At 33.8% G+C, this 15,598-nt stretch overlaps 1 protein-coding gene across 1 annotated transcript; it reads right to left on the bottom strand.

The window, feature by feature from the left end:
* Positions 1-7,164: 7,164 nt before the first annotated feature.
* Positions 7,165-14,868, bottom strand: LOC132734864 (zinc finger protein 254-like). Its single transcript, XM_060721726.1, has 2 exons — positions 14,689-14,868; positions 7,165-12,048 (listed from the first exon to the last, which is right to left on the bottom strand). Exon 2 carries the CDS (start codon positions 12,041-12,043, stop codon positions 10,838-10,840), a length of 1,206 nt encoding a protein of 401 aa, XP_060577709.1. The 5' UTR covers positions 12,044-12,048; positions 14,689-14,868; the 3' UTR covers positions 7,165-10,837.
* Between the last annotated feature and the right edge of the window lie 730 nt (positions 14,869-15,598).

The following is a 15,598-nucleotide window of genomic DNA, read 5'->3' on the forward strand; positions in this document are numbered from 1 at the left end:
AGAATTATGCCCCTTTTTCGACTTAGAATTTACGTTAAAGTTTTTGTAATAGTTCAAATATTTTCAAAGTCCATTGACATATGGCTTTGAAATTTTGCACACTTGTTCACCATCATGACCCCAACCTGTAGACAGGAGGAGGTAACTCTATCAAGCATTTTGACAAAATTATGCCCCTTTTTCGACTTGGAATTTACGTTTAAGTTTTTGTAATAGTTCAAATATTTTCAAAGTCCATTGACATATGGCTTTGAAACTTTGCACACTTGTTCACCATCATGACCCCAACCTGTAAACAGGAGGAGGTAACTGTATCAAGCATTTTTTTTACTATCAGGCACTAAGAATAGTCGAGCTTTGCTGTCCTACAGACAGCTCTTGTTATGAAATACTGTATATAATATACTGTATATGAAACCGGGTCGGCAAAATCAATTGTCCATAATGCCCAGGTTGTCCCACAGCCTGTACAGACAAGTGAAAATTTTCAAGAATTTACTATGTAAATATCATACGGACACGTTAAAAAATGCTTCACATAAAAACGGACAAATAATTCAAAATCAGATTTAGCCGGCCCTGTGAAATACTTTATATGAAATACTGTATGTGATATACTGTATATGAAATACTGTATATGAAATACTGTATATGATATACTGTATATGATATACTGAATATGAAATACTGTATATGAAATACTGTATATGTATATGAAATAATGTACAAGAAATACTGTACATGTTATACTGAATATGTATCAATAAAGAGTTGTTAAGACAAAGTAACTGTTAGTTTATTTTTACACTTATACTGGTTTCCTTATTATACCCACGCCATATAATGTGGAGGGGGCTAGACTGGAATAAATTAGTAGCTACTTGTCGGTCAGTCAGTCTGTCCGTCCCCATTGCGTCAACAAGCATATTCCTAACATGCTAGTACCTTTAAAATATTCTTTTTAAAATAATTAAACACACTAAGAAGCAATACATTGCAAAATAATAACTCTACTCTTCATTGTTTTTAGCTCGACTATACAAAGTATATGGAGAACTGTCCTACTCTCTCCGGCGTCAGCGTCAAGATTTCAGATTAAAGTTTTGGTGCAGTAAAATGAGCTGGGTTACGACAAAACCAACATAGTGTGTTTGCGACCAGCATGGATCCAGACCAGCCTGCACATCTGCGCAGTCTGATCAGAATCTATGCTGTTCGCTTACCAACCCTATTACAAGTAGAGAAACTGATAGCGAACAGCATTGATCCTGATCAGACTGCGCAGATGCGCAGGCTGGTCTGGATCCATGCTGGTCGCAAACGCACTATGTTGGTTTTGTCATGACGTGGCTCAAATATTTTTCACTATAACTTTTTCATTTCTTTAGGTATCAACTTCAAACTTCAAATATATGTTCCTTATCATCAACCTCATCATATGTTGCAAGGTTCATAACTCTAGCACCAATATTTTCAGATTTATCTCCCCTTGGACTTAAAATTTTCCTTAAAAAATACTATTTTTGTGTCGCCTTGAAAAGGTGACATATAGGGGTTACTTTTGTCGGCGGCGTCTGTGTCGGCGGCGTCATTGTCGGCGTCCCCTAAAGCTTGTCCGGAGCATAACTCAGTCACTATAAGTCTGATTGACTTCAAACTTGGTATGCATGCTTCTTTCAATAACCCGAAGTGCAGTGCACAAGGACCGGTACTCTGCAGTTCTTATTTTTTGAGTTATTGCCCTTTGTTAATTTTCATACTTTAATTTTGTCCTCCGGGCCATTTCTCTTCAATTAAAAAAGCTATGGACTTGAAACTTCATAGGATGATAGATCTCATTAAGAAGAAGTGCAGTGCACAAGAACTGGTACTCTGCACTTCCTAATTTTTGAGTTATTGCCCTTTGTTAATTTTCATACTTTATTTTTGTCTGGGCCATTTCTCCTAATGTATAGAAGCCATGGACTTGAAACTTCATAGGATGATAGGTCTCATTAAGAAGAAGTGCAGTGCACAAGAACAGGTACTCTGCATTTCTTATTTTTTGAGTTATTGCCCTTTGTTTATTTTCATACTTTAATTTTGTCCAGGCCATTTCTCCTTAAGTATAAAAGCTATGGACTTGAAACTTCATAGGATGATAGATCTCATTAAGAAGAAGTGCAGTGGTCAAGAATCGGTCCTCTGCATTTCTTATTTTTTGAGTTATTGCCCTTTGTTGATTTTCTTACTTTATTATACCCCCGCACAACAAAGTTGTAAGGGGGGTATACTGGAATCAGCTTGTCCGTCCGTCCGTCCGGCTGTCCGGCCGTCCGTCGGTTTTTTCATGTCCGCCTAATAACTTAAGATTCCTTTGACCCTTAGTCTTCATATTTGGCATGGAGGTTAGTCATGATTAGTAGATGACCCCTATTGATTTTGAGGTCACCAGGTCAAAGTCACAGGGGCCTTGACTTCAAAAAGCTTGTCCGCCCAATAACTTAAGATTCCTTTGACCTACAGTCGTCATATTTGGCATGGAGGTTAGTCATGATTAGTAGATGACCCCTATTGATTTTGAGGTCACCAGGTCCAAGGTCAAGGTCACAGGGGCCTTGACTTCAAAAAGCTTGTCCGCCCAATAACTTAAGCATTCCTTTGACCTACAGTCGTCATATTTGGCATGGAGGTTAGTCATGATTAGTAGATGACCCCTATTGATTTTGAGGTCACCAGGTCAAAGGTCAAGGTCACAGGGGCCTTGACTTCAAAAAGCTTGTCCGCCCAATAACTTAAGATTCCTTTGACCTACAGTCGTCATATTTGGCATGGAGGTTAATCATGATTAGTAGATGACCCCTATTGAATTTGAGGTCACCAGGTCAAAGGTCAAGGTCACAGGGGCCTTGACTTCAAAAAGCTTGTCCGCCCAATAACTGAAGATTCTTTTGACCTACAGTCGTCATATTTGGCATGGAGGTTAGTCATGATTAGTAGATGACCCCTATTGATTTTGAGGTCACCTAGGTCCAAGGTCAAGGTCACAGGGGCCTTGACTTCAAAAAGCTTGTCCGCCCAATAACTTAAGATTCCTTTGACCTACAGTCGTCATATTTGGCATGGAGGTTAGTCATGATTAGTAGATGACCCCTTTTGATTTTGAGGTCACCAGGTCAAAGGTCAAGGTCACAGGGGCCTTGACTTCAAAAAGCTTGTCCGCCCAATAACTTTAGATTCCTTTGACCTACAGTCGTCATATTTGGCATGGAGGTTAGTCATGATTAGTAGATGACCCCTATTGATTTTGAGGTCACCAGGTCCAAAGGTCAAGGTCACAGGGGCCTTGACTTCAAAAAGCTTGTCCGCCCAATAACTTAAGATTCCTTTGACCTACACCGTCTTCATATTTGGCATGGAGGTTAGTCATGATTAGTAGATGACCCCTATTGATTTTGAGGTCACCAGGTCCAAGGTCAAGGGCACAGGGGCCTTGACTTCAAAAAGCTTGTCCGCCCAATAACTTAAGATTCCTTTGACCTACACTCGTCATATTTGGCATGGAGGTTAGTCATGATTAGTAGATGACCCCTATTGATTTTGAGGTCACCAGGTCAAAGGTCAAGGTCACAGGGGCCTTGACTTCAAAAAGCTTGTCCGCCCAATAACTTAAGATTCCTTTGACCTACAGTCGTCATATTTGGCATGGAGGTTAGTCATGATTAGTAGATGACCCCTATTGAATTTGAGGTCACCAGGTCAAAGGTCAAGGTCACAGGGGCCTTGACTTCAAAAAGCTTGTCCGCCCAATAACTTAAGATTCCTTTGACCTACAGTCGTCATATTTGGCATGGAGGTTAGTCATGATAAGTAGATGACCCCTATTGATTTTGAGGTCACCAGGTCAAAGGTCAAGGTCACAGGGACTTTGACTTCAAAAAGTTTGTCCATCCAATAACTTAAGATTCCTATGACCCACAGTCTTCATATTTGGAATGGAGGTTAGTCATGATAAGTAGATGACCCCTTTCTGATTTTGAGGTCACTGGATCAAAGGTCAAGGTCATAGGGACTTTGACTTCAAAAAGTTTGTCCAAACATTAACTTATGATTCCTTTGACCCACAGTCTTCATATTTGGCATGGATGTTGATCATGACTATAAGGTGACCCCTATTGATTTTGAGGTCACTGGGTCAAAGTTCAAGGTCACAGGGACCTTGACAAAAAAAAGTTTTTCTTCTCAATTGCTAAAGAATGTCCTGTCTGCAATGTGTTGATTTTGACATTTTCACATTTGAAGCATGTAGAATACATAACTTAGCAATGCACTGGCTTAGTAACCTGAGATTTGGCAGGGAGGTAATGTCCTTGCGCTCTTAATGGCCACTGTTGATTCTGACAAAGTGGTATGCGGGGGTATTCACGCCAAGATAGTGGCAGTTCTAGTTTTTGTCCTGGTCATTTCTCCTCTAGTATAGCTATGGACTTGAAACATCATAGAATGATAGATCTTATTGATAAGAAGTGCAGTGCATAGAAACTGCTGCTCTGCACTTTTTAGCTCGACTATTCGAAGAATATGAGAGCTATTGTAGTCGCCCCGGCGTCGGCGTCTGCGTTGGTTAAAGTTTTTTGTAAAGTCAAATATCTCAATTATTACTTAAGATATTCAATTGAAACTTACAATACTTATTTATAGTAGCAATGTACATGAGATTGACAAGTTGGATAACTCTGCCTACAATATTGACAGAATTATGCCCCTTTTTAACTTAGAAATTTTGGTTAAAGTTTTTTGTAAAGTCAAATATCTCAATTACTGCTTGAGATATTCAATTAAAACTTACAATACTTATTTATAGTAACAAGGTACATCAGATTGACAAGTTGGATAACTCTGCCTACAATATTGACAAAATTATTCCCCTTTTTAACTTAGAAATTTGGTTAAAGTTTTTTGTAAAGTCAAATATCTCAATTATTGCTTGAGATATTCAATTGAAACTTAAAATACTTATTTATAGTAACAATGTACATCAGATTGACAAGTTGGATTACTCTGCCTACAATATTGACAGAATTATGCCCCTTTGGAACTTACAAATTTTGGTTAAAGTTTTTTTGTAAAGTCAAATATCTCAATTATTGCTTGAGATATTCAATTGAAATTTAAAATACTTTTTTATGGTAACAATGTACATCAGTTTGCAAAATTGTATAACTCTGCCTGCAATATTTGCAGAATTATTTGCCCCTTTGAAACTTAGAAATTTTGGTTAAAAGTAAAAGGTTTTCAAAGATATTTACTTGAAACTTTACACATGCACTTAGGGTCATAATTGGAAGGTCATAATTGTATGTCACTGACCAAGTTCCATAACTCTATCTTGCATTAAGGCTGATTCATATCCCCTTTTCTACTTAGTCTCTTGGTTAATGTTTACATGCAAGTTTTGCATATCTCAATAACTTTTGAAAATATTTCTTTAAAACTTCACACATACATTTAGGGTCATAATTGTAGGTCACTGACAAAGATCTATAATTCTATCTTGCATTTAGGCTGATTTTTCTCCCCTTTTTCAACTTAGAAATTCATGGTAAAGTTTTGCTTGTAAGCTGTTATGTCAATAACTACTGAAGGGTTTGTGCCTTTTTCGGGACAATTTTATGCATTTATAATAATAAAGCAGTGATTTACTTCATAAAACATCTTAATAATAAGCCTTTGTACCTTTTCTGTCAAATTTATGTATTCATAGGTAATTAGTATTGTTATACTCAATAAAACACCCTTGTGACATTACTTTCCGAATAGTCAAGCCAATACTGTTACTGTATAATTAGACTCTCTCTAAGGCCTTTAACATGAATTTATAAAAAAAATTAGCCCTTTTGTGAACTTAAAAAATTTAACATTATCAAGGCTCTTTTACTATCAAGCACTTAGAATAGTCGAGCGTGCTGTCCTACTGACAGCTCTTGTTATTCTTTTAGTTATTGCCCTTTGTTATTTTTCATATTTCATTTTTGTCCTGGCCATTTCTCCTAAACTACATTGTTCACAAGGCGACACATCCGACTCGCAGAGTTCTAGTTTACTGATACTTATTTCTTATGGGATCAACTTCATACTTCAAATATGTGTTCCTTATCATCAACCATATCTTATCTGACAAGGTTCATAACTCTATCACCAATATTTTCTGATTTATCTCCCCTTGAACTTAGAATTTTCCTTAAAAAATACTGTTTCTTATTAATTTTGTTTCTTAAGGGATCAACTTCATACATATATGTTCCTTAACATTAACCACATCTTATGTGACAAGGTTCATAACTCTAGCACCAATATTGCAAGAATTATCTCCCCATAAACTTAAGTTTTTGTACTTGAAAAATGTTACTATAACTTCTTTGGTTATAAAGGTATCTACCTCAAACTTCAAATATTTATTCCTTGGAATTAATTACATCTTATGTGACAAGGTTCATAACTCTTGAAGCAATATTTTCAGATTTATCTTTCTTTGAACTTAGGATTTTCTTTTAGAAATATTATAACTTCTTTACTTTTTAAGGTATCTAGTATAATCTACTTCAAACTTCAAATATACATTTCTTATCATTACACACATGTTGTGTGACAAGGTTCATATCTCTAGCATGACTATTTCCAGAATTATTCCCCCTTGAACTTGGATTTTATGTTAAAAAACAAATGTGATTTTTTTTTACTATAACTTAATACATAATTGATTTTTCTTTCATAGTTTTGTCTTCCTTACTGCGTCCAGTATTTGATTAGTCGAGCTTCGCTGTCTCCTGTGACAGCTCTTGTTTAGTTATTTCTCTAAAATTTATTTTCATTGTTATTTTTTTTCCAGGACATATTAACTAGAAATATATTTAAGATACCAGCTTGAAATTTTATTGGTGGAAAACTCTCAATTGACATATCTTCGCATTGTACTCTTTGAGTTATTGCCCTTGAATGTGTATTTTAATGTCAATGGGTGCCCCCCCCCACCCCCTTTATAACTTTTTCTCCTGTTCGGTTAGAGATTGGGCAGTCTGTGACAGTTGCTTGTTCTAATGTGTTTTATCACAGGCGCGCACACACACAGAGAAAAAAAATAAAGGAAAAGAACAAATAAACGACAATTAAGAACTAGCCTCCATCTTTCCAGGAAAATTTTACTTGATAAAGTTATATTTATACTGTACATGTACCATCTACAAATATTTAATAGCACATCATGCAAAACACTTTTTTTTAGTTTTCATTTAAATAGGCTCATGTTAAACAGTTAAATTTAGAACCTGTCTAAGATTTGTCATGGAACATAATACAAAATCCTAAAATATATTTGCTTAGTACTTCCTGTAATAGGACCAGAAGAATATTCATTGTAACAGGTTTTTTCTCCTCAAATTTTTCTCACCAGTTTCAGACAAAATTGGAAAAAATCACACCATATCATACATCATGTCAAATGAAACAGAACAATCAAATACTGGATTCATTAAACTCTTTTCAATATTTCACTTAAAAGCGGGTTTTCAAATTTAGAATGCAAAAATTCAATTTGCTTGGGCACAGTTTAAATATTCTTTACATTTTGCTTGTTTTTTCTTCTTCTTGAATTGAGAATTTTGTCCTTAAAGTTGGGAAAAAAATAAAACTTTGATGAGATTGGGAACAAGACCCAACTTCAAAACAAGTAAGAAAAATCTGAAGACCTGCGGTTAAATCATATATTGGTTAGAAAATTGCTGAATATGCATACATGTACAATTCAAATAAGTATATCTACACATAAATATATATACTAGACTAAGTATACTTTTGTGCAGTAATGGATTAACACCTTATATAATTTCATAGGAGTTAACCCGTTACTGCACTAAGGTTAGGATATATCAGGCATTTTTTTCTGGGATTTTGGGAATATGACCCATACCCATGGAATTGGGAATTTTAGCGATGTTTTGTTAAAAATTGGGGGAAAATGTATGACTGAAATTTTGCAGTGATTAAATGAATGCAAACAATCACTGTCTAGGATGGCATCTTCAAACATTTAAGCACTATTACATTGAAAAAGCCCTTATTTTTAAAAGATTTTAGAATTTTTTATTCAATATTTTTATTTTGTAACTTTCAATTGGGAATTTTTCCTGTGAATTGGGAAAATAATATACTATTTTCAATCGAGAATATGACCCAATAACGGCTATAAAATAAGCCAAAAAAAAATCCCTGTTTAATAATAATATATATAGGATACCTTTGGTTCAAGCAATATACATGTACATTGTAGTTTTAGTTTACAAATACAACTAATTGATTTTGAGAAAGAAAAAGAAATTTACACATGAAGTTGTTTTTTATTGTCTTTTCACAAATACAGGTACATGTACAGCCACATTGAATTCTGACACAAGAATAAAGGATGTCCTATGTTTCCCAGTGTAAAACTTTCATATTTTGAAAATTTCAACTTCATATGAGCCGCGTCACTACAAAACCAACATAATGGGTTTGCGACCAGCATGGATCCAAACCAGCCTGCACATCCGCGCAGTCTGATCAGGATCCATGCTGTTCGCTTACCAAATCTATTAAAGTAGAGAAACTGATAGCGAACAGCATGGATCCGGATCAGACTGCACGGATGCGCAGACTGGTCTGGATCCATGCTGGTCGCAAACGCACTATGTTGGTTTTGTCGTGACACGGCTCAATTATGTGACTGTCAATTATATTGTGTATTAATTAAATGATATATCTTCTAAAATTAAATACATTAACAAGATACAAACGTATATTTGGTAAAAGGTTATGAAAACCTTACATGTACATAGTATGTATCAAATTTTAAAAAAAAGTACACAGTACAAAATCATTATCAACTAACAAAAAGTCTTCCACTCTACAAATTACAATATAAAATATTATAAAGTCACACAACAATATGATTATTATATACATTTTTGTAACAAATAAAATACAAACATTGGGCTCTATCAATGATATAAATTTCTGAACATCACATTGCCAGTGTACATTGTATATAAACCTAAAACACTGACACAATCGGGGCAACGAAAAGAATACTGACCTGCTAGCTGGATAGCATCCTCAAATATAAGGAAGCAACATTCTTGGTGGGATTCAAACCCACTGAAACATCTAAAGAAAAGTGGTTCAAAGTCAGCTTACCAAACATTTCAGCTACACTGTCATGTAGTGTATCTTTTTATTTAATTTTTAAATGAAAAAAAAAAAACAACAAAAAAACCCCAACAAAACAAACAAAAATATTAGTCTCAGGGCCTCGTTTCATGATCTTTAGGTCAAAAGTTCGGTATGAGGGTCTCAATGCCCTCTCCAGTTTATTTTTCCCCATTTTTAAAAATAAAAATCCTGACAACATTTTTTTTATATCTCCTTTCACTGCAGTGAAAAATAAATTTTGACAGTGAAAAGAATGAAACTGAAAATACACATTTTACTTCAACAATATTTCTCAAAAATATTTCGTTTATATTTATAAAATAAATTGTTTCAATGTTTTCGCATAGACAGTAAGCATTCTAGATAGCATTTTCTTACAGAGTAAATACATCTAACTTGTTACTAAATAACTATTGGTAACATAGGTCTTGGTAAAAAAATTATTCCAGTAATATTAAAGGGACACCCAGGCAAAATTTTCATTTCTTAGTTTTGAATTTTTCTTTCATTATTCTGTAAATGCCCTCAAAATGAATATATTAGACAGTCAAAGGAAAAAAACTTTTCTCCATATAAAGAATAAAATGGTGGTTTCCTAACTTGACCCGCGTGGGTCAGGTTAGAGCGCTAGCATTTCACAATAATTGTCAAAACGAACCCTGGAAACGTTAAAGAACTTAGGCTTGTTTCAATCATACAATATCCACAATATCTGTTATTGTAACTTCAAGGGTTTGTTCAATTCACCCGACTGGTTTTAAAACTATATGGAGATTCTATTGGCGTCTAAATTTTGTTCAACATATATAGGTATATTTACACTGCAGACCCAAAATATATAGAATTTAAATAGAAATTCATGCTGAAACTCCAAGAAAAGTCATTTTGGGGTGATTTGTACATAAGATAATTTTAATATTTCTGCATTATTTTGCCTGAATATCCCTTTAACAATGTTATTATAATTATATATATGTATAGATATATATAATTATAAAATCATTGTTAATCTAAACAGACTTTACACTGTTATTATACATGGATTATGACATTGAATTTCCTTGAACCAATTAAATGGACAGTTCCAAAAATTAAAACCATGAATGGACTGTTCCAGGGGCGTTCCTATGATACGGCCCTTTTTTAAAACAGGCGGATAAAAAGGAAAATAGTGACTTTCTCCAGAGACAAAGAAGAGTGATATTTTCAAAAAGATTTTAAATTATATAGATATTCTAAATTGTGAATTATTTATTGATTTTTGAATATTGATGATATTTTTAATGACAGCCCTAACACCATGCAGATCTAAATGACATTCATTCATTAATGTATAAATTTTTAAAATTTCAGTGTCTTGACATACTAAAAGACTATTGATCTCAATATACATGTACTAGGCTCTATCAGTATTATTATGTACACAACCAAACCAGTGACCCTCATTTTTCAGGAATACCTGGGACTCTTTAATAAAAAATAAAATTCAATGCAGAAATCCTGCAAAATAACGTCCTTGGATATTGCACCACAACTCTAATTCATTCTACTTTACATTTAAAAAAATAAAAACAACGAAAAAAAATAACATGCAATTACACACATATTAGAACTGTCATTTGGACCATCCATGATCACTTGAGTTTTTAGCTGTATTACAGTTTAACTGACAATGATAATTCACCCTCAAGTCCATTTCTGGGGTAAATCCAGATGCTGGATTGAAAAAATGAGGGTGACCATGACCCTGTCGAGGATCGAACCAATAGCCAGCTGGTCCTCTAGGTTGTGGAACCTGCATATTTTCTACACTGCCTTCACATCTGGACTGCTTCATGGCACTATCTATGGCTGCAGAATTTTCAATTTCACTTTTGACAGTAACCTCAGCTTGCGAGTCACTCTTATAAGCACCTGTACTGTGCAAACTATTTCCACTTTTATCGCTATATCCTTCGCTTTTTGACATGCTTAATGTATTCCCGCCAGCACTCCCACTGTATATGCTATTCCTATTGTTAACACTACTACTTTCATGTGCACTTTTTGAAACATTTGATGCATTTCCAATATGGGTATTTCCCTCACCATTATCAGCATCAGTTGCACTAAACACGCTATTTGCAATGTTCACCATATTTGCTGTGCTTACTGCACAGCCACTGGTTACATGAACAATACTTTGACCAATCCTTTCACTTTTGTTGTTTACATCATTTCCAGATTTAAGATCGCCACTTTTAACTCTTGACACTACTCCACTTTTAACAGATTCAGTGTTATCAACTGCCGTCGCATTGGCAGCACATGTACATTTCGGCTTGCCTTTAATGGCCTGCTCGCCATGCGATTTCCTATGTTTTTCCATAGAATCCTTTCTCAAGAACTTCCTGTTACAATCTGGGCAGTTAAATTGTATCCTGCTATCTTTATAATGTATTTTTTCATGCCTGGTTAGTTTATCCTTCCGTACAAATGATTTCAGGCATACGATGCATATATGAGGCCTTTCACCCGTATGCTCCAGTTTGTGACGAGTCAGGTGATCTTTGCGATGGTAAGACTTGTCACACTGGTCACACGCATGTATTTTCAGTTTTTTGGCCGGGGACACATCATTCTGAACAGATAGCACCACTCCTGGCCCGCAAATTTGTTCAACATCATGTACAATATGATGATCATCATAATTTTTCTTGAAAGCAAAAGATTTATTGCACATTCGGCACAGAAATTCGCCCGAATTATGCTTCATATTCGCATGTGTGGTACCAGTGCTCTCCATGTTTAACTCACTACTGGTAGGCGTCGACTGTTGCATTAATCCTTAAAAACAAAATGTTTCTCATGATTATAATATAAGTTTATGATAATATAAGAAATTTATAACTTCATCATTTGATTCAAAGTTAAATCTTGATTAAAGTATTGCTGAAAGAGTAATGAACCTTACAATATATATTGAAGATACTTGTTGGTTATTATATTTAAAGTTGTCATTTCTCCTCCCGCTAACCATCACCTAGTCTTTGAAAAAATGCACTAAGTAAAGTTGACTCCTAAATTGGGTGAGTTAACCAAAATTAGGCGACAACCTAAATAAAATGTTGACAAGTGAGGAGTTGAACTTGGGAGGAGTTGAACTAACATCTTTGAAAATGCCCATACTTCTTTCCTTTAATGTCATACACATTGTATTATACATCATAACATTGTATGTGTTAATTTATACAGTCAAACTGTATGGACCATTCTGTAGTCCAACTAATTTTACTGCGCGACAAGATACTGTGCTATTTTGTGTCTGGGGAATATCTTACCCCTTTTAAAGTGAGATTCTGACCAAGAATGAATATATCTCTGAATCTAGCTTTGGTACATCAATATATTTTGACCAGACCATTCTGCTACTTCATAAAAAAAAGAGTCTTGGCAATCTTACAGTTTTCTGACACCAATGTGTCATTAATTATAGTTCTGAAAGGACTGTTTTCAATTACCAAAGAAAAAGTATAACAACTGATTAATATCTATTAAAAATTTTTTTTTCACATTCTATGATATCACAGTACTTAATGTTTATCGTAAAATATTCAAATATAATTATCATGCATGAATGAGATTTTTCTTCTATTTACAGGGCACTCAGTAGGGTCAGAATTTCACGAGTCAAAGACTCTTTGGCCAAAATTTTTTATGAGTCAAATCATTTTTTTCTAGTGTCATTAACTCATTTGACCACATGAATCATTTTTATGTTACAAAAATGACTGTATTGGAGGTCATTTTTGGAGATTCTAAAGTCTAAATTGACAGAAAAAAATGTCTAATCATAAATGTCTATACCAGCCCCCCTCCACCTAAAACCCAAATAAAACAAAAAAAAATGAATTGCTGTGAAAGAATAAAATAAGCAGCAGCTTTTCTGATTAAATGTATAAAATATGAAGAAAAAAAAATCTTTACTGGTATGCTATATCATATTAATTTTAAAAGTAATATTTAATGGAAAAAGAAATAACAAATGTACAGGTACTCCAAGTAAATCAAAGACGTATTATAAACCTTTAAAAGCAACCAATAATTGACACCTCAAGTATGTAATTCTTATCAGTTGTGTAGAGCTATTTTTAGCGCTGTCAAATTGCAGCCACTGAATTGTCGCGCTTCAGTGCACAGGCTATAAACAACTGCCGTGTGTAAAGCATTTTATACACGGCTTATACTGCCTGTTGACATTTTTAATGAGTGTGATTTGAACATATGTAGGATTTGATAGGTAATTAGGGGTGGATTTAAGGTAATTATTATTGCATAGCTGAAAATCCCATGTGGCAAATTGACTCTTGACCAGATTTTATCACATGTCAAATTTGTGCATTTCCCGATTTTCACGAGTCAAAGCCCGGATCCCCGTGTCAATCGAGATCCCTGTATTTAATAAGTGAACTTTTCTCAAAACTGTTTGTCAAAAAATAACTTCAAAGATCCAATTAAGATGTCATGTTTTAAACTATTTCCAATGTCTGCCATTTTGGGTAATTTCAGAGGAGGTTACTATGATTTCTGTAGTCCCCAAAACTGGAAGGATAGATTGGTCAAAATCTTCAAGTTAAGTTGTGAAAAACTTCCAACAGTTAACTTGCTATAATATTCAAACTATATGAACAGACGATATGTCAGTATATGTGATTGTAACATAGACTGTGTAAAAACAATTAACTTATTAAGTAGTCAAATATAAAGTCTGTTTATTTTATTAGTAGCATATATAATGAAGATTTCATGAAATAGTTTTTTTTTCACGAATACATCCATTATTCACAAAATTTAATTTATTGGCAGATGAAAATGAATTTATTGTTCCAGTTTTATAAATATAAGCCTCAAGGTGTGTTGCTTTTACTAGCAGTCATAGAAAATGTTAATACCGTAGAACCCGTGATAGATCTATCATACTCATAGGAACCGAGTATAAATCAAAATTCAAATCAGTGACAGTTCTTTAAAAAATGGCCATCCAACACTTATAGCACCCTTTTATATAATTCTAAAAGTAAAGTTTAAAATTAAACTGTAAACTAATACGTGGTAAATATCTGAATTCTTATTGCTATTTCAAGTTGCAGGGCCGGCAAAATCTGATTTTGACTAACTTGTCCGTTTTTACTTAAAGCATTTCATTACTTGTCCGTATGATACTTATATAGTAAATTTTAGAAAATTTCCACTTGTCCGGACAGGCTGTGGGACAACCTGGGCAATACGGACAATTGATTTCGCCGCCCCTGAGTTGTATATTAAACATATTTATCCGAAAACATATTTATCCGAATATTACTTCACCCATAATATTTCAATCTATTATCTTTTGAAGAAACAAAAATTGAGCTATTACATGCTGGTAATAAATTCACATACTTTTGATTACTGAATATCAAAGAGAAACTTATGTGATAATCTTACCGTTGAAGACAATGACAATTATCGATAGATAAGATAATATTTTTTAATTGATTTTTTTCAGCACGAATAAAATTCAACATTATCGTTGTGATCTGCGGATCCTACTAAACACTGTCAAGGACTGCTGAGGAGGCACAATTTAAATGACTGCCAAGCACAGGGACTCGGCAAATTGTTATGATAGTGTAAAAAGTAATTGTAGAAAAATACATATAGTATATGGATATATATATTTATATTATATAATTATACAGTATATATTTTAAATGTCATTTAGAGACTTAATGATGATAGAAATTATATTGTATATTAAAAGCTAAAAAATAGTATTTTAATTTTAAAAACTGTAATTTTAGTCATAAATTATGTTTTCTATCAGAAAAGGGTTACCAAGAAGGCATAAAGGACTGATAAGGAGGAACTAACTGCACTAAAATAGCACTAAGGACTTCGGAAAAGATAGTTTAGTGGAACAATTTTAAGACAGATCTTTACCAACATGAATTCGAATTAGAATTAGGGGACTGTTATTCCAATAATCATAATTTACAATTAATTATATATTTTTCTATAAATGTAAACGTGAATACAGTTAAATTTATTAAAGATTAAATGTATCTTTTTGTTGATGACCAGTTGGTTACGTTAACATGCATTGAAAACAAAATGACAAAGCTAGCATTAATTAATCCTAACACGACTTAAATTACATTTATTAAAACTGTGACTCTAATACTAATCTTTCTGTGAAATAGACATGTACGAGTCCAAAATTTTGTTTATTCTGACTTGAAAATAACTTAAATGGTATCTTAATTCTGATAATTATATTGTAGGTGCACATTTTATAGTGTCTACACCAATCCCCCCCTCCCCCCAAAAAAATAAAATAATACTAAAAATATGAAAA

The sequence above is a fragment of the Ruditapes philippinarum genome, unplaced genomic scaffold (assembly GCF_026571515.1).
Source record: "Ruditapes philippinarum isolate M1 unplaced genomic scaffold, ASM2657151v2 ctg7346_1_1_1_1, whole genome shotgun sequence".
Lineage (NCBI taxonomy): Eukaryota > Metazoa > Mollusca > Bivalvia > Venerida > Veneridae > Ruditapes > Ruditapes philippinarum.